The sequence below is a fragment of the Schistocerca americana genome, chromosome 3, assembly GCF_021461395.2.
Source record: "Schistocerca americana isolate TAMUIC-IGC-003095 chromosome 3, iqSchAmer2.1, whole genome shotgun sequence".
NCBI lineage: Eukaryota > Metazoa > Arthropoda > Insecta > Orthoptera > Acrididae > Schistocerca > Schistocerca americana.
This window is the reverse complement of record NC_060121.1, coordinates 971,762,982-971,787,917: the sequence shown is the minus strand read 5'-3', so window position 1 is coordinate 971,787,917 and position 24,936 is coordinate 971,762,982. Positions and strand designations below refer to the sequence as shown.

The window sequence follows — 24,936 nt, the reverse complement described above, 5'->3', positions numbered from 1 at the left end:
TATTCCTTCCATGAAATCTGATGGAAATAAAGTTATTTTTTTAAGAGGAACAAAGAGTTTGCTTGTATATCAATCATCCCTCTAATGTAGTTGTTTGAATTCCAAACTGTTATGTTTCTTGTGTGTAATAGTTTAGGCAACATGGCAAGAAAAAGTACCATATTTACATTACTTGTTTATATCCTCATTGTATTAAAATATTATTGTTGTTGTTGCTGCATCTGATGATGATGATGATGGTGGTGATGATGATGATGATGATGATGATGATGATTACAGTGATGGTGGTTAAGGAAGTATGCAGAAATGAAATTACAAATGTATGCAGCCATGTACATTTTCTATAATTGCTGGACACAAAATAAACATAAGAGAACCAAGAGTATTTATTGTAGAGCTCCTCATAGCTCATCTTTTCAGCAGTTCATAATTCCTCTTTTATCTCTAACTTACATGTTTAAATTGTGAGAATAATATCCCATTAAAAATGTTATAATGAAAATTGACAAAATCTTTTAGCACTTTTATATAAAATGTAAATATGATTTTCTCTCTCTCTCTCTCTCTCTCTCTCTCTCAAATTCTCCTTGTTCTTGAACCAGTTTGGGATGAACTTAGATTTCTATATGGAAAATTGAACATGCTGATTTCATCCCTGAATTCCATATTTTATTCTCTCCCAGTTAATCTCATTTTCCTGTTGGCTTCATACACTTGCCCCTTTATTGCAGTACCTGTAACCTACATAAGACTGTATATGTTATTGATTATTGTGAAAATTGTCTCTTCACTTTTTATATATTAATATTCTTTGATATAAGCACTTGTACATAAAATACTGTCCATACATATATCTGAGATACTGCAACTGTATTTGATACCATTACGAAGAACACAGCATTTACTGTTGTAGTGTGTATCGTATCCATTTATTCCATGGAACTTTTCAAGTTCTCAGGTTCATGTATGCATCTCCTCCATAAATGAACACTGAAGTATGGCTACCTATCCTAATTGTTGTTATGGAAGATACTTGTAGATTATTTTTACCCCTTGTAGACCTGCTGTCCATTACATACATTATTTTAGTCTGTGTTCTTATCGTGAAGTAGAAAACTGTGTAGTGCAGATTTGTAGTAAAATCATGTAAACACAATTTACAATTTTCCTCACATTTTATCACAAGCTTCCATTTTTTAAAATGCTTTCCTGTATAAAACGTGCAATAGTTATATTTTGCATGGCAGAGTTTTAATATCTGTTGTGTAACTTATACAATTGATAGTCCTGTGAAGAGCTGTTAACTTACAGACTTACTCAACAAAGTATCTGGTGTTGCAGTAACATGTATGCTAATGTAGCTTATATAAGACATAATGTACTTTATTGCTTTAGCAAGAAATAAGCATATAAAACGATTACAAAGAGACAGAAATAACAGTTGAGGGTCAAAAATAAAGTGCATAAGTTCATAATAGAAAGTTACAGTTTACTTGAGAATAAATAATGCATGAAGTCCAGTTTTGTGATTACATATTATAATGTGGTATAGTACACTACGTGTAAATTAATCAATTGTAGTGTATGTGAATTGACTTTTAAGCTCTGTTGAATGAGAATATTTACATTTTATTTAAATTTGCACACTATATTCATGAAGACTGCAAAGTTAACAGCCCTTTACTTGGCCTCATGTAAATAATGCTTGTGGTACACGGTTCCGTTGCACCGCCAGAGTTAATTCGTGGGCCGAGCATCTTCGATTCAGCCCCTGGTGCCCCCACTCTTGGGCAGGGGACAACGGTAGCTGCTGCTGCAGGCGCGGGAGCCACAAGCCTGCAAACGACAGCTAGGACAGCTGCCCACACCATCGCCCGCATCACCAACTCTACCTTGCGTGCCATTCTTGAGGTTACTCTTCCTCCCACAACCCCTAGTACTACTGTTCCATCCACCACGGTCACTACCACTGCAGCTCCTACAACAACACTGCGTACCACATCTACTGCATTCCCAACCACACTTACCACACAGAGTCCTACCACTACTCCTATTAGTACCACAACTGCATCTACAACCACAACAACCACCACCACCGCTGCTACTATCCCTACCACTGCTTTGTTCTCACAGTTCCCTACGATGCTTGATTCAATGGACTATCCCAGAGCTCTTGACGGTGAGTCTCACTGGTACCCTCACATATGTTATGACTTTTGTTAATAAAGAGAAGGTTGTCTGTGTTTGCTTTCACTTCTCTTACAATTTTATTTATGTGCTTGCCTTTTGCATGCTATAGCTCAGTGGCATGTAATGATGTAAATGCATAAACTTGAAATCACAATTGCAGTCCAAAGATGTGTGGTGTTTTACCCTCACTGGTTGTCATTTATCTGCATTCTACATACAGCTCTTCAATGTTGACATTTTCAACTGTATGTGAATAAGTATGAGATTTTAATTAAGACGAAACAAGTACAATTTAAGTTTCAAGAGTACAATAGAGAAAAATCCTCCTTAATTGTCTGAATGGAAGAAATGGGAAAGTAACTAAAGACACTACAGTGAAAGATAACACAGTCAAGTTCTTTTTATGGAAGACTGGCCTGAAGTATATTGACAGAAAAGAAACTGACAGGAAGTGTAACATTGGGCATCCATAGAAACAGTCAATGTCAAATCAAAGAACACCCTAATCTGCTACAGAGAAACAGTATAAATCTGATGAGAAATACAGTATTGAACAAGAAATGTGAAAAGAAACAAAAACCTTAGGGAAAGGACAGTACGTATGACATCGCATATATAGTGTACATGCAGAAATGAAAATACAACACAAATAACGAATTATCTGAAAAAGATTGAATAGGGTAAAAAATAACTAAAAGGGTAACTAAAAGCAGTGTGAAGGGTTAATAATTTGAAGAGGGTGAAACATTTAGCGTTAGCAAGACCATACGTGAAATGGAAAAACATGTATAAGCGTGCTACACTTGTCGTTTTGAGCCTTATAGCTGACGATTGGATTTAAGTGATTCAGATTGTATTGTTCACATAGACTATTTTTTCAGTACCTTGATCTTTGTACCCCACTTCCCTGATTGTTCAAGTTCTTTGTTTTTCACACTTTACCTTCTTTCTTCCCTTTTTTCCTAAAAAACCATTTGCCCTTCCTCCATCATCTCATGCTCCCTCACCTCCTCTTCCTTTCTCAATTCCCTCCTGTGTCCCCCTTTACAATTAATGAAGTATTATTTCAGTTCACTTGATTTTTTGTGTTTTATTCTTTCTCATTGTTCTCCTTTCTTGTTGTACTTACTCGCCCCATAAATGTCCATACTGTATATTTTCTCAGCTTTTCCTGGTTCTTGAGACAAACAGATCTAAAATTAGATTTGGTATGGAGAATTTGTGTTGATCTCATCTCTAAGTGCAATATTTTACTAGTCAGTCTCATTTTCCATAGTGGCTTCATACAGTTGTGCATTGGAATCCTATGAAATACATTTTTATTTAATGCTTTAGTATCTTTAAGCTATTGAGAACTATTCTTTATCTCAGTATTCTCTGGTTTCTTATTTTTTCTTTGTTTTTGCTGTATTTATATTATCATCATAAACGTATCACCCCTTGTCGTTTTCCTGTTATAGCACTGCTGTCATCAAGACTACATGGCACAGACTTCCATGTCAGCTACCCCTATAATTTCTGTGCTACCAATAACCTGAAACTTCAAACTGTCAGTGAAGAAATGTTGAGAAAGTAAACTGCAGATATTTCATTTTTTCACAAACCTATACTTTTCATCATCTCAGACAGTGATGCTGAGCTGCTGAGCCACTTAGTCACTGCATCAGATGGCTGTCCTAAAGTCACATTGCTTGCAGAGAACAATGCACAAAACTGCACATTGACTCTGTTCCTTATAATACACTCAGCAAACAGCACAGAATGTGTTTGTCTGCACATAATAAGGTCACTGCTACAAACTTTAATTTCCACTTACTTGATACATTCATGACACATTTTTGTAGGGCAGTGAGACTTAACAGATGCATGGAATATAACGTTCATGTATTATGTAATGGTATTCATTCATTCGTGCACATATAACATTCATATATTCTGTCAATGAGGAGAACATATACAGATATGAAATGAGTCATAAATATTATTATAATTTTATACCTACTTTCAGACCACATTTTGTGGGTTCTCCCTTCTTTTGACCATAACCTAGCATTGTGACAATCCTGATACTCTGATCCTTCATATTTGACCTGCTGACATTCATATTTTAAAACATTATAAATATTATGAGGTACAATATGACAAAAAGAACAAACAAGATCTAAACAATCGACAGTCCAGGAAAGAATAATGATAATATGGAGAGGGTAGTTTGCTACTCAGCACATAGAGAAGGCACTGTGCCACATGCAGGCCCAATGAAACAGAATGCTAGAATGCGGTTGTGCTTTTTTTTGTGCTTGTCTTTGACTCCGCACCTCCACTGTGTGATAAGTAGCAAACTATCCTTTCTATATGTAAAATAAGGGAAAGGCAGCCAATAATCAAACACTCTCATGACTGAAAGGAAGCAAAAGAAGCATTCATTCATCTTGAAGCAGTGAAACTACATCACTACTATAGGTAGGAAAGGGGGGAGGGAGAGATGGGGGGGAGAGAGAGAGAGAGAGAGAGAGAGAGAGAGAGAGAGAGAGAGAGAGAGAGAGAGAGAGAGAGAGAGAGAGAGGGAGAGAGGGGGGGGAGGGGGAGGGGGAGCAATCATTTACTGTACTTTTCTATGTAATCACTATTCTGATTTTAAAGTTTACCATACCTCCTAATGAGGTGACACATTCTCACTGCATAAAATTTTGCTCCTTGAGATTGCAGTCAACCCACAATGGCATCTTGAAGTTCATCATCAATAATTGTGTTGTGAGCCATGCTACTTTTTCATGTGCATGAACAGTTGTAAATCACTTGTAGCCAAAGCTGGGCTATAGAGCAAATGCAAGCAACTGCATTACTTGTTTTCTTAACATGTCGTACTATGATGTTGATTGTATTTGTACTTTCTATAAAATCAACAAAGAAAATTCTTTTAGCATTCTGAAAAAACTGGAGCCATATCCTTTCTGGCTGTCCAAGTATGGCAGCTTTTTTCAGCTTCTTCACAAAGGAGGTATGACCCCAAGTTATTGACTCTCTCTGAATTAGCATAGGAAACCCATGTGATTCTGTGCAGTAGACCTTCTTCTGCATCTTAATGGAAAAGAACATCCTGAAAAGAAGTCACTAACTGATTTCTGTGATTCCCAGAAAGGAGTTTTGGAATGCAAAGAGCACAAAACTTGTGGTTATGAACTTGTGCAGAACACTCTCAGTAATCTGTAAAAAGCTGTCTAACAGACGAGATATTATGAATTTTCATGAATCGTTTCATCAGTTTTCTGTACCAGTTCCTTGCAAACTGCATACAGACAGCCACTTGTCATTCTTATGAATATTTGGTCTGCCATTTTTAAACAAATGACAACATTGAAACACGAAACTTTCGCCCATCACATTCAACATGTATAAAGCACAAATTACTGTAAAACTTGTCACATTCAGTAGAATTTTCAACTGAAATGCTGATTTTAAACTGCTAATGTAGGTGAACTAGAATCAATGTGACCTCTCTATCGCACCTCTCAGCACACTGACCTACACAAATCTGTGGAGTAATCGTTATGTTTCCCTTACTATTGCCAAGACTACTTGGAATTGGAGGTTTCTTTCCAGATAGCCCTCACAGACAGTAACTGTAAAAAAAAAAAAAAAAAAAAAAAAAAGGGAGGGAGTTATGAAACTGCAGTTAAATGAAAGACTAGAGTGTACTGTCTGTTTATCAAACCTCATAATGCAAGTGTTTAATTTGACAACTTTTCTATTGCTGCTTTGTGAAATCCTTTATACTTTCTTCCTAGATATGTATTTGTCTCATCTGACATAGTCTAATTATTGTTTGGTATCTATACTCATAAGACATAAAAGAAATGCACTCAGTTGCACAATGTTTCAAACTTGATGGTTAAATTTTCATTGAAAGACATTCCTATGAGTCTTCTACCACACTTAGTTGTCCTGCACAAACCAGTAGGCATCATGCTCTTCACTTAAAGAAGCCCACTAAAAATGGGTATTAGTGGTGCAGATCTGTCACTGTTACTCAGTCATCCAGTTTGGCAGGAACTTTGGAAATAGAATATCTCTACAGGGAAGGTTCATTTGGGGTAGAAAAAACTGAATAAATCTAAGAGGAGCTGTATATTGGGCTAAAAAGCTGGTTGATCCTTTCGATACATCAGGCAACTCACTGTTCACGCAAATGCAGCCATTCATAATGCTGTAAATGATGGATGTAGGAGAAGATATACACAGTTGGCATAAAGAGTCCAGAAGATTTCAACAAATTATGGTAAGAGAAGACTAGGCAATTACCCATTATCATTCAATGGTATAACAAGGACAATTAACCGGAGGAAACTACAAAATGATGAGGCAGAATAGCTGTCAGTACTTATCCTCAGGAGACAAAATGCTGTACTTAGTACTGTTCACAAGTCACTCATAAAAGAACACAACACAACACAACACAACCTAGTTTTCAGGACTGTTAGTTCCTTGTCAAGGGAGAGAGAGCAAGAGGTCACATATAATACTTTCAGAAGCATCATCTTTGATGCTCTACTCTCTCTACTGCCTCCCCCATCATCTTTTTCTCCCCTTGTCCTCCCAACAGGTGGTCTCTCTCATTCTGGGATCTGAGTGACTTGCCCTTCCTTTTTAAACTTTTCCAATGTATCCCTCTCTTCTCCTAAAGGAAGGAACTAACAGTTCCAAATGCTTGGACAGTGTTGTTTTTCATGTGTGTCTATCTGTTTATTAAATATTTCACTTCCTGGACGTAAGTACGGGCCAGCAATTCTGACTCTTAACTTTATCATCATTCATTCATATACATCCTCCATTTCAGATGCTCAGAGAGATTTAGCACCTCCAATGAACCATCCCATGTTCAGACAGACAGTTACCAGATGTCTACATGATCATGGATAACATTCATATTAGACTTCCTATCCTACATTCAGTCAATTTACCAGATGTCTACATGATTATGGATTATGTTCACATCAGACTTTTTAATCATTCAAAAGCATCACAAAAGATGAGAATGGTGACATTTCAAATAGTGACAGCCACATAACTGTAGATGATATGATTTTCAGCTTGTTAATCTCCCATTTTTGGCCTCATTCCTTAAGCAATGTTTGACAATGACGCTATTCATTGTCAGTAAACTACAATCAAGTGCTATCTTGAGAAACCAACTAGAAACCATAGCTATTATTTCCTGGCTTGCAGCATTCCCTGATCTCTCATCAACATAAATTTTACTAGTGAAATTGAGCGATCTCTACAGTATGCGTCTTCATGAGACAGTATTTGCGAACCATGTGCGGTGACCTAGACCATGCACAACAGATTTAGACTGGATGTCATCAGATATCTGTAAGAACCCATGCACATAACTTGGAAAAACTGTTTGTGAAACAGTGGAAGTAAAGAACCAACTGTGAACAGTGGGTAGTCAGTACAATGTGCAATGTCATCTTCCCCTGAACATGGTCTGCTGTATACTTTCTGTTCACCCCCCCCCCCCCCCCCCTTCCTCAAAGTGTTTGTTTGTATTTTCTCTTCCGTAATCGTAATTCCCAGTGTGTGTTATGCACTGGAGAAGAAGGATAAAAAAGTGTGTTTACAATGTATGCCACTTTTTGTCTCGATTAATAAGTGCTAACAAACCTACTGCAGAAATTTAAATAGCTATTTTTAACTTAATCAATAATTGATTCTTCCATTTTATTTCCTTACTTTTCAGCAGCTGGTGCCAGATTTAGTCCATTTATCATATTATATCTCTCACAAATGATGTGGTCTAGAGATTTCATGTCACTGACATCTGACGACTGTAGAAATAATATTGTGAGCATGTTATTTTGATAATGTTTACACGCTATGCAAATGCTTTCCACTGCACTTATCACAAACTGTGTACCTTTTTTTGCACTTTGATAACTTCCTCCACATTTTATTACTGTGTACATCCCTAGTTTTGTGGGAAAGCTATACGATATTGATTGCATCAAATTTTATTTTCCTTTTACACTGATGTAGTTCTTTAATTCTAAATATACATTAATTGTATTAATGCTCTCAAAGTAGATTATAGCTATTTAATGCATTTCGAAATAGTCACACAGCACCAGTCCTGTATTTGGGCATTTTTTTCCTTTTTTTGGATTCAGCAACACTGACGCCCACTTGGAGGAATATGTTATCAGACATTTATGTAGGAGATTGCATCATTGTTTCATGCTACTGAATAATTCATAGCAAATATAGATAGTTTGCCTTGCAGATACTTTCTATAAAATTCTCCTTTTCATTGGTAATGGTATAATGCATAATTCTGTTGCCATTTGTTTGTCAAATAAGTCATCCAAATAAATTATGTAACTTTAAAGTGTCTGATTATAATGTTCTTCGTATTTATCTAATAGTGATTTTGTTACTGCATATAGAAAAGTTTATACAGCTGCTGATTTTAAACCAACAGGGTCTCATATTTGTTACGTTGTATGCTGTATTTCCAGATTCTGGGAAATAACCATAATTAAAAATTATTTGTAATTGCTGTTATTTGTTTTGAATAATTAGTGTGCAGTGTTTAATGATTAAATTTTAGCATTTGACTGTTAAAATCGTTTGTTTATAATGTCAACAGTTACACTTTCGCCCTATCATCATTTTCAAGAGGAATCCTGTTAAAATATTATACTTTAGCACATATAAAAATTTAAAAATATTTGACTATGTTTATTTTAAAATTTTGGATTTGTGTTAAAACATGAAATTTTGACAGTATTCCACTAGGAATGGCGAAAGACCTAAATTGCAATTGTGGAATCTATAAAAGATTTTAACAGTTGAAGGTTACATTGACCTATTTTAAAAACTTTGTTATTATTTTGAACCACACCAAAGGAAAGACAATAACTTACTGAATAAGAATGACAAAAATAAATGTTCTTCCTAGCCTTCAGTCAGTGTTAAAATAATGGAAATTACAGGATGGAAACAATAAACAAACATCAGGCAAGAAAAATTGTAGCTGGTTGATGCACTGCATGTAGACATATATGGCAGGACAGAGACTTCACTGACTTTTGAGCAAATGCTCTTTTTGTAGCTTAAATACACACTAGCCCATATGCAGCCATGCAGACATCCAAACATACTGTCCTGCATGTGTGTCTGCTCTACACACGAGTCAGCTACAGGAGATTCATTGCCCTTTCTAATTTTTCTGTTTTTCATTTGATCAATGTCGACATTCACATTTTTCAAAAAGCATAAAGTAGAACTAAGTGCACAGAGAACTATATTGCAAAAATTATTTTACTGATGCTACTTTACGATTTTAAGATGTGATTATCACATATCATATAGAACATACTGAAATGTAGACTCAAATGAATAAAATTTGTTGTAAACTGCTGATATCCCTATCTACAATCACACAGTTGCCATATTTGCCACTATATTAACTGATCACATTTTATTTTGATTCAAGGGAGGATGGGGGTAACTAGAGGCAGAGATGGTGTAGCATGTTAAATAGGTTATTGCTGGTAAAGGGATGTAGGCTTTGATATCTATTAGGAATCACAACATGATGTATAAATAAAATAATGACTCACTAATATCTTTCTAGTATCTGTTGTTTTCAGAAAGAAGATGTAATGATAATTTCTTTTTACATGTTGTGTTTTAATACTTTAAGAGTAATATTTCATTCTTTCTGCAGCTGGTTTCAGTATTGCAGTTAGAGCTCCATGTTAATTATTGAATAGCAATAATCCAAATACTGAAAAAATACTAAGTGATATTTAAGGCCAAAACTAGTCAGCCAGTAAATAAACAGCAGCTTTGGGTATTAAAATATATTTTCTTCAGTTAGTGATATTAACATATTACATAAGTACTGTTACCTCTAAAATTTGAGTAAGTTATGCCAAGCCATTTTTTGCAATGGTTTTTCTCTTCATCTCTAGCAGGAATATCATGTATATAATAAATGTGAAATTGTGCTACACCTGTATGTGGAAAACGACAAAAATTGGAAATGAAAAATGTGTCTGAACGACTTAGGTTCACAGCTGCATTGCAAGAGAGATTGTTTCTGACTATGAAAATCACTTGAATGAGAAATTTGGTCCTAGAACTGGTTCCATTGCTATCCACCATTTTGCATGGGAAACTTGAATGTAACTTTTATTATGTGTGGTTTTTTTTAAATTTTTTTTTAATTTTTTAGGTACTCATTTATTTGCATGAACTGTGCATTTTATGGATAAAATTACAAACTGAACCAGTCAGGTTGCATCATACTGCATTATCATAATGACAAAAGTCATTGTGAAGTGATGTAACCTATAAATTTAGTGTAACTCACCTTGTAAATGTGAAACTAACTGGTGTGAGGGCTCTCCTCACATATATTCTGATCATTCATTAATTCAGATTCTGGAGGTCTGAAAATTAACATACCTTGGCAGAATTCCCACAGAGACCATGAAACAAGTAGTATGTTTGGATTTTCTCAATTCACCTACAAGCATTGATTATTGATCACTTACTCATTTTGTAGTGCTCCTTTCAATTCAAAGCTCACTGCAATATCACAGTTTGGAGCATCAAATTCAGAGCAGCTTGAAACAGTTGCTTCTGCCCAATACCATATACACACAATTATGGAAAGCTGTGCCTACTTTTGTCCAATAAACCTTGCCTCCCCCCCCCCCCCCCCCCCCTCTCTCTCTCTCTCTCTCTCTCTCTCTCTCTCTCTCTCTCTCTCTAAAACAGGAAACATGCTCAAAAGAGATTTGCTCCATACTTCTTGGTCCAATCTGTTTGGCAATAAGCTCTCAAAATAAGCAAGTGTGTAGGTGTTACAAGACAGAGTTGAACCAATAGATCTTGAATGACCGTCAATTCCACTTTTCACTGTAGATCACCAGACCATTGATACATTCTGCAGGAGCTGGAAAATGTAGAGGTCTCAATATATTGCAGGTTTTAAAGAAAGATTACAGGAATGCAACCCAGAGTTATAGACTTAGCTCTGATGTCAGTGTCCCACAGACATCTGGGCCATGTCATGTATGATGACTTTCATTGAAAATAATTACTTTTGTCAAGTAGCCATGTATGTAAGCTAAAACAATCAGGTTTGATGACAAATGCCTTGTGCATTGTCTTCTGTTAATAATGAAATAAAATAAACTTTAAAGAAAAAGGGAAACTCAGTTTAGACAATTGAGAAATTCTCTAAGTCACAGTGACTGCTATTTATTTTCAGAAGGCACACTTCCCATTAAAGCAAGAGGTTGGGTTGTTTGGGGGAAGAGACCAAACTGTGAGGTTATCAGTCTCATCAGATTAGGGAAGGAAGTCGGCCGTGCCCTTTCAAAGGAACCATCCTGGCATTTTCCTGGAGCGATTTAGGGAAATCATGGAAAACCTAAATCAGGATGGCCGGACACGGGATTGAACCGTCAACCTCCCCATTAAAGCAAGAAAAACACACAAAAATGATAATAGTATTCCCAGATTTCAGGACCTTCTTTGAGGATGAGGGAGGATTTTTGTTGGGGAGTATGACGTGGGCAGTGGGGATGGGTGGAGAAACAGGTCGCTCAGGACCAAGGCTAAGAGCAACCTACCGTGTATTAGAAGGAAATGTCACTTTATATAGACAAACGACCACCACCAAACTGACAGAACACACAGTGGACACAAACATACAGATCCATTTTAAGGATGCCCAGTACTTAGCTGCTGAGCATGTCCTAAGGCCCGACTCAAGATGTGAGAGAGACTACTACACCACATGGAACACCTGGATCCTGCCACCCAGATTTAGTTTCCCTGAACTATAGTGATGAGAACTTGTTCTCCAGCATATCCTCTAAGTCCCTCATCATGGTTCTAAACTGAATTAGCCTACAACCCCGTTCCTCTCACTGATCACTTCCAATCTCTCATTCATTATTGTTTGTTACACTTCTATCTTATTTTAGTTCCACTTTCACACCATCCTCTTAGTCACCTTTTTGCTTACACTGGACTCGCATTCGGGAGGACGACGGTTCAATACCGCGTCCGGCCATCCTGATTTAGGTTTTCCGTGATTTCCCTAAATCACTCCAGGCAAATGCCGGGATGGTTCCTCTGAAAGGGCACGGCTGACTTCCTTCCCTAATCCGATGAGACCGATGACCACGCTGTCTGGTCTCCTTCCCCAAAACAACCAACCAACCAACCTTTTTGCTTACATTTTCTCCACTTTCCTCATTGTTTGTTTTACTTTATTTATGTAAATGTTTCTACCTGCCATTTTCTTTTGTCCTTCTAACCCAGCTTTACTTAATAGAGTTTTAATTCTATTCCTCCCTGTTATAATCTCTGAAGTGAAGCTGTCACATTGCCTACTAATGTAATATCCTATAACTCCTCATCTCACTGATTATTTTCCTTCTCATACAAGGTTGGTGGCTTCCTCTTAGACTGGATTCATAATGATCTCCCCATACCCCTCCTCCCCCATCCCCTCCTCCGTTACTTCCACCACCCTAACCAGATAAATTCATCTTAGGTTGCTGAAGAAGGAATCTAAGGTTGCAAAAGCCATGAGTACAGTTATCATTTTTTTGTCTGTTTCTGTTGGCTGTACTGCGACCTGAAGGTAAAAATTATTCTTATTTCCTCTGGCTTCCACCCACCCCCCCCCCCCCCCACCCCACCCCCCCAACCCCGCCAAAAAAAAAGTTCAGTTCATTTATTTGTGGATGTGGGATGACTCAAGATATCCATTAACAAAAGATAGGCAAACAACAGAAACTTAATATTTATACTGTATTAACAATAAACTGTCACTATACTGCTTAGTGTCAATCATGCTTATGTCAGCCAAATTTAATCAAATTAATTGGAATGAAGGCTGCTACCCTCAAAAAGCTGCTGCCTACCCATTTATACAAAATAGTTGATGCATCCTCATTTACTCATATAGTTAATAGCTGCTGTTTATCTCCTATTGTTTGCTAAATATGTACTTCATTATATTGGTATTTTTCAAAGAAAATAGTGATCTACATCTGGACATACCAGGTCCTCAGTATAGTACATTACTATTTCTCATGCATCAACACAATGAACAGTGGCACTTGTCACGTAGGTAGCAGAACTTTGATTCTCAGTTGCTTGCTGTATATTAGACAAGAGCTTGTAGAATACCTCTGGATCAGAAACTAATGTCTGCTGGTGCTGCATTTGATTGTTTATTGGTGGGTGCAATGCTTGCTGCCACAGTGAGGAAGTTCTTATTTAATTTTGTCAATATTGACTTGAAAGTAACTCCATTTCTACCAAAGCTATTATCTGGGGACTCAGTTTTATTTGAAAAGCTTAAAAATCAACTCTAGACTACAGCTCGTCCTCTGAAGTTAAAGCTGCCTCCAATCTTGGGAGCTATCCATCCCTTATTCTTGCTTCTGTTCAGTTCTATTGCTGTTTGTTGTAGGACAAGATTGAAAGGACTATAGGGTTATGTTTAAGAAAATACTTAAATTTTCAATTTACACTGTCTATTTTATAAATTTCTTCTCCTTTATAAAATTCTTATTGTAATTTCTCTTTAAACACCAGGATCTGATTGAGTCATAGTTTACAATTCTACAACACAATGCTTCATTCCATCATCTGTAGCTAACCTATCAGTATATTCTATTGTTAACATTTTATCACCATGGTCATATTACCATTGGCTAACTAAATCATTGCAAGTTGTTTGGTTCAGAAACAAGTTGTCAATGGCTGTTGCATTGTTTCCTCCAGTCCTTGTAGGGGATTTTGCTGTGACAAATAATTCAAAGCTGGACCTCAAGATAAATAAATGCACTTGCTCTGTACTTTATGACAAAAAATCACCATTAAAATTTCCACAAACACCAATCTTCCAGTTAAATTTGCATAACAATATTAAAGCTCTCTCTAGCTGGTTTGTGAAGCTTTAAGGTACTTCCTACTCGTGACTTGTAGACAGTCAGCCCTACAAATTTGTGTGCTTCCTGATCTGTTACTGTGGCACAACATTCGAAGTGCTGTTCAAACTATATTCATTTACGTGAAGGACATGGTACTTGACTCCATTCTTTGCATGTATAGCCACTCCCTCATTTTCATGTCAGTTTGGCAGTAGTGTGATATTTCTGAATGAATATTTTGAAACACTATGTACACATTAGCTGTACAAAATTGTTTATTTAACAAGGTTCCTCAGTTTTTCTTACCTACTTCATTCTGTTCTACAAATTCCAACTTTTACCTTGTGCCTTCCTGTCCCCAACTTATTGCATTCCCTAAGTACCTCTTCTCCCAACTACCATCTTCTCTCACCCATATTATCCCAATTATATTTACTCTTTTCTTGATTGTCACAAAGTGAGTTCTTCAGGCACTGCCCTCAAGCATGATTTTCTTCTGAATAATTTTGTATAGGTGCATTTACATTTACATTCCAATTGCTGTATCATAGTAACTTGAGGAGAGGTGCCCCCCCCCCCTCCCACCCCCCTCCCCCACCACACACACACACACACACACACACACACACACACACACACACACAGGCTGTGGATCTCTGACATTTGGCCAAAACCTCAAACATAATCTTTCTCCTGGCCCAAAGTTTAGAATGTCCTTTCCTTCTGTACTACAGTGTTAACAAACCATTAAACTGTAAACAACTTTTATTGTCTTCTTTCTTCCCTTCTATATGTCTCTTACTTTTTCATACTCCACCTGTAGATTTAAGAGAATGGCCAGATTTAAATATTCTGAACCTAGACATCCATTTCATGAAACTGTCTGCTAAATTATTGTTTTGTGTTTCACGAGAAGATAAATAATAGTTCTTCTCGTATCTTATACAGTACAGATGTTTACCTATCTATCTATCTATCTATCTATCTGTCTATCTGTCTGTTTGTGTTTAATATTTTATTTGTTGGTATGCAGATTCCTATTTTTTAATTTAATTTTTGAACCTTGAACTTTGGGAAAAGGTGGATATTTTACAAAGAATTAAGATGTTTTTTGTGCTAAGTGTAAACGTCTAAAAAGAAACATTAAATCACTCACAAGTCATATTAGACAATTTAAATGTCCTTGCTGTGGGAATCTTTTCAAGCTTGTGGTTGTAAAATATGTATTGTCATCATTTTAGGACAGCATCTAATGTGATTTGTATGATATAAATGTCAGTTGATACCTGTGTGTGATAGAGAGTTTTTATGTTCCATATTTACTACCCAGTTAATGGAAACAGCAATGGCAGTATTCCATTCTTGGATGGACCTTTTTATCCAGCAGCTTTAACAAGTTTGAATAATGGTACCTCTATTACAAGTGGTTGTGGTCGGGTGAACATCATGGGAACAATTGTTCAGGATTCTGCTCCATACTTGTTTCCATTTATAATTGAATACAGCCTAATTGGTGCTGCTGTGATTTATGTTATGTGGAGACACATTGGACGTCATCCCAGGTTGGTACCTTTGGTGTATGCATGCAAAATAATGCTGTTAAGAATACAATGATTTAATAATAATAATAATAATAATAATAATAATAATAGTGTAATTTTAATGCTGATGTATCATGTAACACAAGGGGAGTGCTGTATGCAGGGAATTGCAAGGCAAGCTGGAATTTCAGGACTACTCATCAGTGATGCAAAAGACCACAACTGGAAAATGTGGTGCCAGAGACATAAAACCTGGACTACAGCACAATGTAAGAAAGTCATTTGGCCAGATGGGTCTTGTTTCACACTATTTCCAACTTCTGGCCAAGTTTACGTCCCAAAAATGAAACATCATTGGAGTTCAGTGACGCATTGGGCAGCCATATTGTGGTATTCCCCAGGCTCCTAGTTTACTCTGCAAGGTCACATTATGGCCAAGGACTACGTGCCCATTTTGGGTGAACATTTCCACTCCATGGTAGAATGTCCAATGGTGATGCTGTGCTTCAAAACGACAGGGCTTCAGTTCACACAGCTGGCATTGTCCAGGACTGGCTCTTGTGAGCACGAGGATAAAGTTTTATGTCTCCCATGGCCACTGCAGTCACCATATCTCAATATCATTGAGCTTTTGTGGTCTGCTTTGGAGAGAATGGTGTGTGATTGCTATCCAGTGTGTGATCACTATCCGCCTCCATCACCATTACCTTGACTTAGCACTATGTTGCAGGAAGAATGATATAACATTCCCTTGGAAACCACACAGGAGTTGTATTTATCTATTCCAAGACAACTGAAAGCTGTTTTGAATGCCAACACATTTCTTACACCGTATTAGGCATGCGAATGTGTTTTTTTGGTGTTTCCGTATTTTTGTCTCCTCCCAGCCGTATATGAAAAACTTTTTTTACCTCTCTGTGTCATCCTTACAATAAGCATTTTCTGAGGTCTGGTGCTTCAGGGGAGGCACTTAATTAATACTAAAACTGATGCACTCTCCCATAGCATACTTTGTCTACATTTCTAATAATTTTCATATACTCCAGTACATTCATTTTGCTCAAATTTCACTCCTATTTGGTATATCTCTAAATAATACACTCCTGGAAATGGAAAAAAGAACACATTGACACCGGTGTGTCAGACCCACCATACTTGCTCCGGACACTGCGAGAGGGCTGTACAAGCAATGATCACACGCACGGCACAGCGGACACACCAGGAACCGCGGTGTTGGCCGTCGAATGGCGCTAGCTGCGCAGCATTTGTGCACCGCCGCCGTCAATGTCAGCCAGTTTGCCGTGGCATACGGAGCTCCATCGCAGTCTTTAACACTGGTAGCATGCCGCGACAGCGTGGACGTGAACCGTATGTGCAGTTGACGGACTTCGAGCGAGGGCGTATAGTGGGCATGCGGGAGGCCGGGTGGACGTACCGCCGAATTGCTCAACACGTGGGGCGTGAGGTCTCCACAGTACATCGATGTTGTCGCCAGTGGTCGGCGGAAGGTGCACGTGCCCGTCGACCTGGGACCGGACCGCAGCGACGCACGGATGCACGCCAAGACCGTAGGATCCTACGCAGTGCCGTAGGGGACCGCACCGCCACATCCCAGCAAATTAGGGACACTGTTGCTCCTGGGGTATCGGCGAGGACCATTCGCAACCGTCTCCATGAAGCTGGGCTACGGTCCCGCACACCGTTAGGCCGTCTTCCGCTCACGCCCCAACATCGTGCAGCCCGCCTCCAGTGGTGTCGCGACAGGCGTGAATGGAGGAACGAATGGAGACGTGTCGTCTTCAGCGATGAGAGTCGCTTCTGCCTTGGTGCCAATGATGGTCGTATGCGTGTTTGGCGCCGTGCAGGTGAGCGCCACAATCAGGACTGCATACGACCGAAGCACACAGGGCCAACACCCGGCATCATGGTGTGGGGGGGCGATCTCCTACACTGGCCGTACACCACTGGTGATCGTCGAGGGGACACTGAATAGTGCACGGTACATCCAAACCGTCATCGAACCCATCGTTCTACCATTCCTAGACCGGCCAGGGAACTTGCTGTTCCAACAGGACAATGCACGTCCGCATGTATCCCGTGCCACCCAACGTGCTCTAGAAGGTGTAAGTCAACTACCCTGGCCAGCAAGATCTCCGGATCTGTCCCCCATTGAGCATGTTTGGGACTGGATGAAGCGTCGTCTCACGCGGTCTGCACGTCCAGCACGAACGCTGGTCCAACTGAGGCGCCAGGTGGAAATGGCATGGCAAGCCGTTCCACAGGACTACATCCAGCATGTCTACGATCGTTTCCATGGGAGAATAGCAGCCTGCATTGCTGGGAAAGGTGGATATACACTGTACTAGTGCCGACATTGTGCATGCTCTGTTGCCTGTGTCTATGTGCCTGTGGTTCTGTCAGTGTGATCATGTGATGTATCTGACCCCAGGAATGTGTCAATAAAGTTTCCCCTTCCTGGGACAATGAATTCACGGTGTTCTTATTTCAATTTCCAGGAGTGTATAATGGTTTTCCTAAATAATTTCTGCAAAATGTCAGGATAGTTCCTCCAACAAGGTCATGATCAACCACCTGTCCTCTTCCCACACTACAGGGTGGTCAATTGATAGTGACCGGGCCAAATATCTCACAAAATAAGTATCAAACGAAAAAACTACAAAGAACAAAACTTGTCTAGCTTGAAGGGGGAAACCAGAAGGTGCTATCGTTGGCCCCATAGGTCAAATGGATATCAACTGCGTTTTTTTTTTTTAAATAGGAACCACCATTTTTTAGTTGAACCACTTTTTTTGCTTTGTGATAGATGGCACTGTAATAGTCACAAACATATGGCTCACAATTTTAGATGAACAGTTGGTAACAGGTAGGTTTTTTAAATTAAAATACAGAACATAGGTAAATTTGACTATTTTATTTCGGTTGTTCCAATGTGATACATGTACCTTTGTCAACTTATCATTTCTGAGAATGCATGCTATACAGTGTGATTACCTCTAAATACCACATTAATGCAATAAATGCTCAAAATGATGTCCGTCAACCTCAATGCATTTGGCAATATGTGTAACGACATTCCTCTCAACAGCGAGTAGTTCGCCTCCTGTAATGTTCGCACATGCGTTGACAATGCGCTGACGCATGTTGTCAGATGTTGTTGGTGGATCACGATAGCAAATATCCTTTTCCCACAGAAAGAAATCCGGGGACATCAGATCCAGTGTACAAGATGCCACGGTATGGTGCTTCAACAAGCAATCCACCTGTCGTGAAATATGCTATTCAATACCGCTTCAACAGCATGCGAGCTATGTGCCAGACATCCATCATGTTGGATGTATATCACCATTCTGTCAAGCTGTGAAACATCTTGTAGTAACATCGGTAGAACATTATGTAGGAAATCAGCATACATTGCACCATTTAGATTGCCATTGATAAAATGGGGGCCAATTATCCTTCCTCCCATAATGCTGCACCATACATTAACCCACCAAGGTCGCTGATGTTCCACTTGTCACAGCCATCGTGGATTTTACATTGCCCAATAGTGCATATTATGCTGGTTTACAATACCGCTGTTGGTGAATGATGCTTCGTCGCTAAATAGAATGTGTGCAAAAAATCTGTCATTGTCCTGTAATTTCTATTGTGCCCAGTGGCAGAACTGTACATGACATTCATAGTTATTGCCATCCAATTCCTGGTGCATAGATATATGGTACAGGTGCATTCGTTGTTGATGTAGCATTCTCAACACTGACGTTTTTGAGATTCCCGATTCTTGTGCAATTTGTCTGCTACTGATGTGTGGATTAGCCGCAACAGCAGCTAAAACACCTACTTGGGCATCATCATTTATTGCAGGTTGTGGTTGACGTTTCACATGTCACTGAACACTTCCTGTTTCCTTAAATAACGTAACTATCCGGCGAACGGTCCAGACACTTGTATGACGTCATCCACAATACCGAGCAGCATGCATAGCACAAGCCAGTTGGGCATTTTGATCACAATAGCCACACACCAACACAATATCGACATTTCTGCAATTGGTAAATGGTCCATTTTAACACAGGTAATGTATCAATAAGGAACTACTGTCCGCACTGGTGGAATGTTACATGATACCACGTACTTATACATTTGTGACTATTATTCCCCTTTGGTGGGGAGGCTTGCGTGCCTCAGTGATACAGATAGCCATAGGTGCAACCACAATGGAGGGGTATCTGTTGAGAGGCCACACAAATGTGTGGTTCCTGAAGAGGGGCAGTAGCCTTTTCAGCAGTCGCAGGGGCAACAGTCTGGACGATTGACTGACCTGGCTGTGTAACACTAACCAAAACGGCATTACTGTGCTGGTACTGCAAATGGCTGAAAGCAAGGGGAAACTACAGCCGTAATTTTTCCTGAAGGCATGCAGCTGTACTGTATGATTAAAGGATGATGGAATCCAATTCGGTAAAATATTCCAGAGGTAAAATAGTCCCCCATTCGGATCTCCGGGCGGGGACTACTCAGGAGGTGGTTGTTATCAGGAGAAAGAAAACTGGCATTCTATGGATCGGAGCATGGTATGTCAGATCTCTTAATTGGGCAGGTAGGTTAGAAAATTTAAAAAGGGAAATGGATAGGTTAAAGTTAGATATAGTGGGAATTAGTGAAGTTCGGTGGCAGGAGGAACAAGACTTCTGGTCAGTTGAATACAGTGTTATAAATACAAAATCAAATAGGGGTAATGCAGGAGTAGGTTTAATAATGAATAGGAAAATAGGAATGCAGGTAAGCTACTGCAAACAGCATAGTGAACGCAATATTGTGGCCAAGATAGATACGAAGCCCACGCCTACCACAGTAGTACAAGTTTATATCCCAACTAGCTCTGCAGATGACGAAGAGATTGATGCAATGTATGATGAGATAAAAGAAATTATTCAGATAGTGAAGGGAGACGAAAATTTGACAGTCATGGGTGACTAGAACTCAATAGTAGGAAAAGGAAGAGAAGGATATGTACTAGGTGAATATGGAATGGGAGGAAGGAATGAAAGAGGAAGCCGTCCTGTAGAATTTTGCACAGAGCATAACTTAATCATAGCTAACACTTGGTTCAGGAATCATGAAAGAAGGTTGTATACATGGAAGAATCCTGGAGATACTAGAAGGTATCAGATAGATTATATAATGGTAAGACAGAGATTTAGGAACCAGGTTTTAAACTGTAAGACATTTCCAGGGGCAGATGTGGACTCTGACCACAATCTATTGGTTATGAACTGTAGATTAAAACTGAAGAAACTGCAAAAAGGTGGGAATTTAAGGAGATGGGACCTGGATAAACTGAAAGAACCAGAGGTTGTACAGAGTTTCAGGGAGAGCATAAGGGAATGATTGACAAGAATGGGGGAAAGAAATACAGTACAAGAAGAATGGGTATCTTTGACAGATGAAATAGTGAAGGCAGCAGAGGATCATGTAGGTAAAAAGACGAGGGCTAATAGAAATCCTTGGGTAACAGAAGAGATATTGAATTTAATTGATGAAAGGAGAAAATATAGAAATGCAGTAAATGAAGCAGGCAAAAATGGATACAAACGTCTCAAAAATGAGATCAACAGGAAATGCAAAATGGCTAAGCAGGGATGGCTAGAGGACAAATGTAAGGATGTAGAGGTGCATATCACTAGGGATAAGATAGATACAGCCTACAGGAAAATTAAAGAGACCTTTGGAGAAAAGAGAACCACTTGTATGAATACCAAGAGCTCAGCTGGAAACCCAGTTCTAAGCAAAGAAGGGAAAGCAGTAAGGTGGAAGGAACATATAGAGGGTCAATACAAGGGCAATGTTCTTGAGGACAATATTATGGAAATGGAAGAGAATGTAGGTGAAGATGAAATAGGAGATATGAGACTGCATGAAGAGTTTGACAGAGCACTGAAAGACCTAAGTGGAAACAAGGCCCCGGGAGTAGACAACATCCCGTTAGAACTACTGACAGCCTTGGGACAGCCAGGCCTAGCAAAACTCTACCGTCTGGTGAGCAAGATGTATGAGACAGGCGAAATAACCTCAGACTACAAGAAAAATATAATAATTCCAATCCCAAAGAAAGCAGGTGTTGACAGATGTGAAAATTACCGAACTATCAGTTTAATAAGCCATGGCTGCAAAATACTAACACGAATTCTTTACAGATGAATGGAAAAACTGGTAGAAGCCGACCTCAGTTTGGATTCCATAGAAATGTTGGAACACGCGAGGCAATACTGACCCTACGACTTATATTAGAAGCTAGATTACGGAAAGGCAAACCTATGTTTCTAGCATTTGTAGACTTAGAGAAAGCTTTTGGCAATGTTGACTGGAAAACACACTCTCAAATTCTGAAGGTGGCAGGGGTAAAATAAAGGGAGCGAAAGGCTATTTACAATTTGTACAGAAACCAGATGGCAGTTACAAGAGTTGAGGGGCATGAAAGGTAAGCAGTGGTTGGGAAAGGAGTGAGACAGGGTTGTAGCCTCTCCCCGATGTTATTCAATCTGTATATTGAGCAAGCAGTAAAGGAAACAAAAGAAAAATTCGGAGTAGGAATTAAAATCCATGGAGCAGAAATAAAAACTTTGAGGTTTGCCGATGACATTGTAAGTCTGTCAGAGACAGCAGAGGACCTGGAAGAGCAGCTGAATGGAATGGACAGTGTTTTGAAAGGAGGATATAAGATGAACATCAACAAAAGCAGAACGAGGATAATGGAAGGTAGTTGAATGAAATTGGGTGATGCTGTGGAAATTAGATTGGGAAATGAGACAGCTAAAGTAGTAAAGGAGTTTTGCTATTTGGGGAGCAAACTAACTGATGATGGTCGAAGTAAAGAGGATATAAAATGTAGACTGGCAATGGCAAGGAAAGCGTAAAGAGATATTTGTTAACATCAAGTATAGATTTAAGAGTCAGGAAGTCGTTTTTGAAAGTATTTGTATGGAGTGTAGCCATGTATGGAAGTGAAATGTGGATGATAAATAGTTTAGACAAGAAGAGAACAGAAGCTTTCAAAATGTGATGCTACAGAAGAATGCTGAAGATTAGATGGTTAGATCACATAACTAATGAGGAGGTACTGAATAGAATTGGGGGGAAGAGAAATTTGTGGCATAACTTGACTAGAAGAAGGGATCGGCTGGTAGGGCATATTCTGAGGCATCAAGGGATCTAGACCTGATTTCTGAAACCAGTTTCTTCAAAATTGTGCAAACACTGTGCCAACACTCAGGTGGACACAAATACAAATATGTGATGTTAAATCAATAAAAAAACTAGAAAATTAAAAATATCAACATATTTATGGCTTATCAAATTTTGTGATTAAAAAAATATTGACTCTCATATCAAACCCTCTTTATACACTAATAAACTGGATGTATGCTGGTGGCCATTTTCATACGTATCCAAAAAGAGCAGTTGTCATCCCTATTCATAAAAAGGGTAGTAAGTGATGCACAAATAATTATCATTCAATTTCATTCTCTCCTAAATAATAGACTACTGCATACAACAGGATATTTGCAGACACTTATCTGAAAACAGTATTCCGAATCAATCTCAAAATGGTTTTGGTCCAAATTATCAACAGTGAAAGCAGTTGAAGACATCATTTCTGTTATACAAACCTCATTTGAACCAAAGGTATCTGCTGAAGCCATTCTAGTTTACCTAAGCAATGCATTTGATTTGGTGCACCATACAATACTACTGGAGAAACTTTGGTGCTATGGAGCAAGGCCCTTAGAACTCTCTAATAAGCTCCTATCTCAGTGACAGGAAACAAATTCTAGTTTACAATAACCAAAAGTCCCAATACTTAAACGTAACAGGAGGCATTCCTCAGGGTTCCGTGCTTCGCTGTTTACCTTTTATAATATTTGTGAATGATCTTCCCAGCAACAAGCCCTGTAAATCTGTGCTTTATGCATGTCACAACATTCATTAGTTCTGGGAAAGACATAAATAAATTGAAACTGGAAAACAGAGTACTTTAACCTGTCTAATACATGGTTCAAAGCCAGTGAGCTATCCATCAGCTATGAAGAGACAGTAAACATCATTTTCAGTTTATCAAGTAGTGAAACTGAGTACTGAACTGTTAAGCTGCATGGTATATATCTTGGTTCAAAATGAACTTGGCACAAACAGATAGATACTAAATTATTTCTAACTGTGAACTATTTTGTATTTACCTTAATGTGTCAGTAGTTTATTTGACACTTCTGTATATTATTTTCTACACACTGTGAAATGTGTTGTTCTCTGGTGTTTATTTTATGTGCCTTGTATTATAATTAGTGTGTGTATTGTAATTATGTCAACAAAATGTATTTGTACAATATACGTATATGAACTCCCAATGATGACATTGATTGCAAAAAAAAAGGCTCAAAGATGGATCAAAATAAATAAATAGAGGAGGGATATAGCAAAATACTGTGCTAGATGCAGATTAGAAGGGGTACAAGGGGTCACTTGTAGACTCAGTTTTGTTTCATGGACGCTCCTATTTGTGATGTCCGATTCAGAAAGAGATTTGACCTTCAAGTTTTAGTTAATGTGTTTATTGGGAAAATAAATAAATCACAGCATATAAATGTTACTGTGGCATTTGCAAAACAGAACAAACGTTAATAAAACATAGATCATTGATTTACAAGTTGTTGAATAAGTCCCCTTAGCCCTTATTCATTGGGATGGCCATTCAAACTTGTATCTAACATTGTGTTTCACTATATCTTTCCTGTATTCTAAGTTAATCCCTTCTAGAACTAAAAATATATTTCCTTGTTTGACCTTAACTGAGCTACTCATGATCTTGAATAATGCATCATTTTATAACTGAAATTTGCCACTCTTTTGAAATCTTCAGCCAAAAATTAGGGTTCCCTCTTTAAAAAATCACTGTAACTTCAAATCACCTTGAAAATCATGTTCAAGTTCATGCCCATTAGTAGCAATGCCACCTACAACTTCGCCACCTACAACTTTTATCCAAAACATCTTGCTGTATCTCATCTCCATCCCAAGTTATTCCCCATTAAGGATTAAACTGGTCCATCCTGTATATTTATGTATCCATTTATTTGACTTGGATTTTCCTTGTATTGAACTGGCAAATCTTATTCCAACAGAAAATGGTTCTTTGATTAATAAATAATTATATA

General features: G+C 38.4%; 1 protein-coding gene across 1 annotated transcript in view; it reads left to right on the top strand.

Moving 5' to 3' along the window:
• Nucleotides 1-24,936, top strand: part of LOC124607439 (proton channel OtopLc) — a 736,982-nt gene that overhangs the window by 657,033 nt on the left and 55,013 nt on the right. The window contains exons 10-11 of the mRNA XM_047139769.1: nucleotides 1,736-2,179; nucleotides 15,493-15,724. Coding sequence (XP_046995725.1) covers nucleotides 1,736-2,179; nucleotides 15,493-15,724 — 676 coding nt within the window. The remainder of the gene's footprint in view (nucleotides 1-1,735; nucleotides 2,180-15,492; nucleotides 15,725-24,936) is intronic.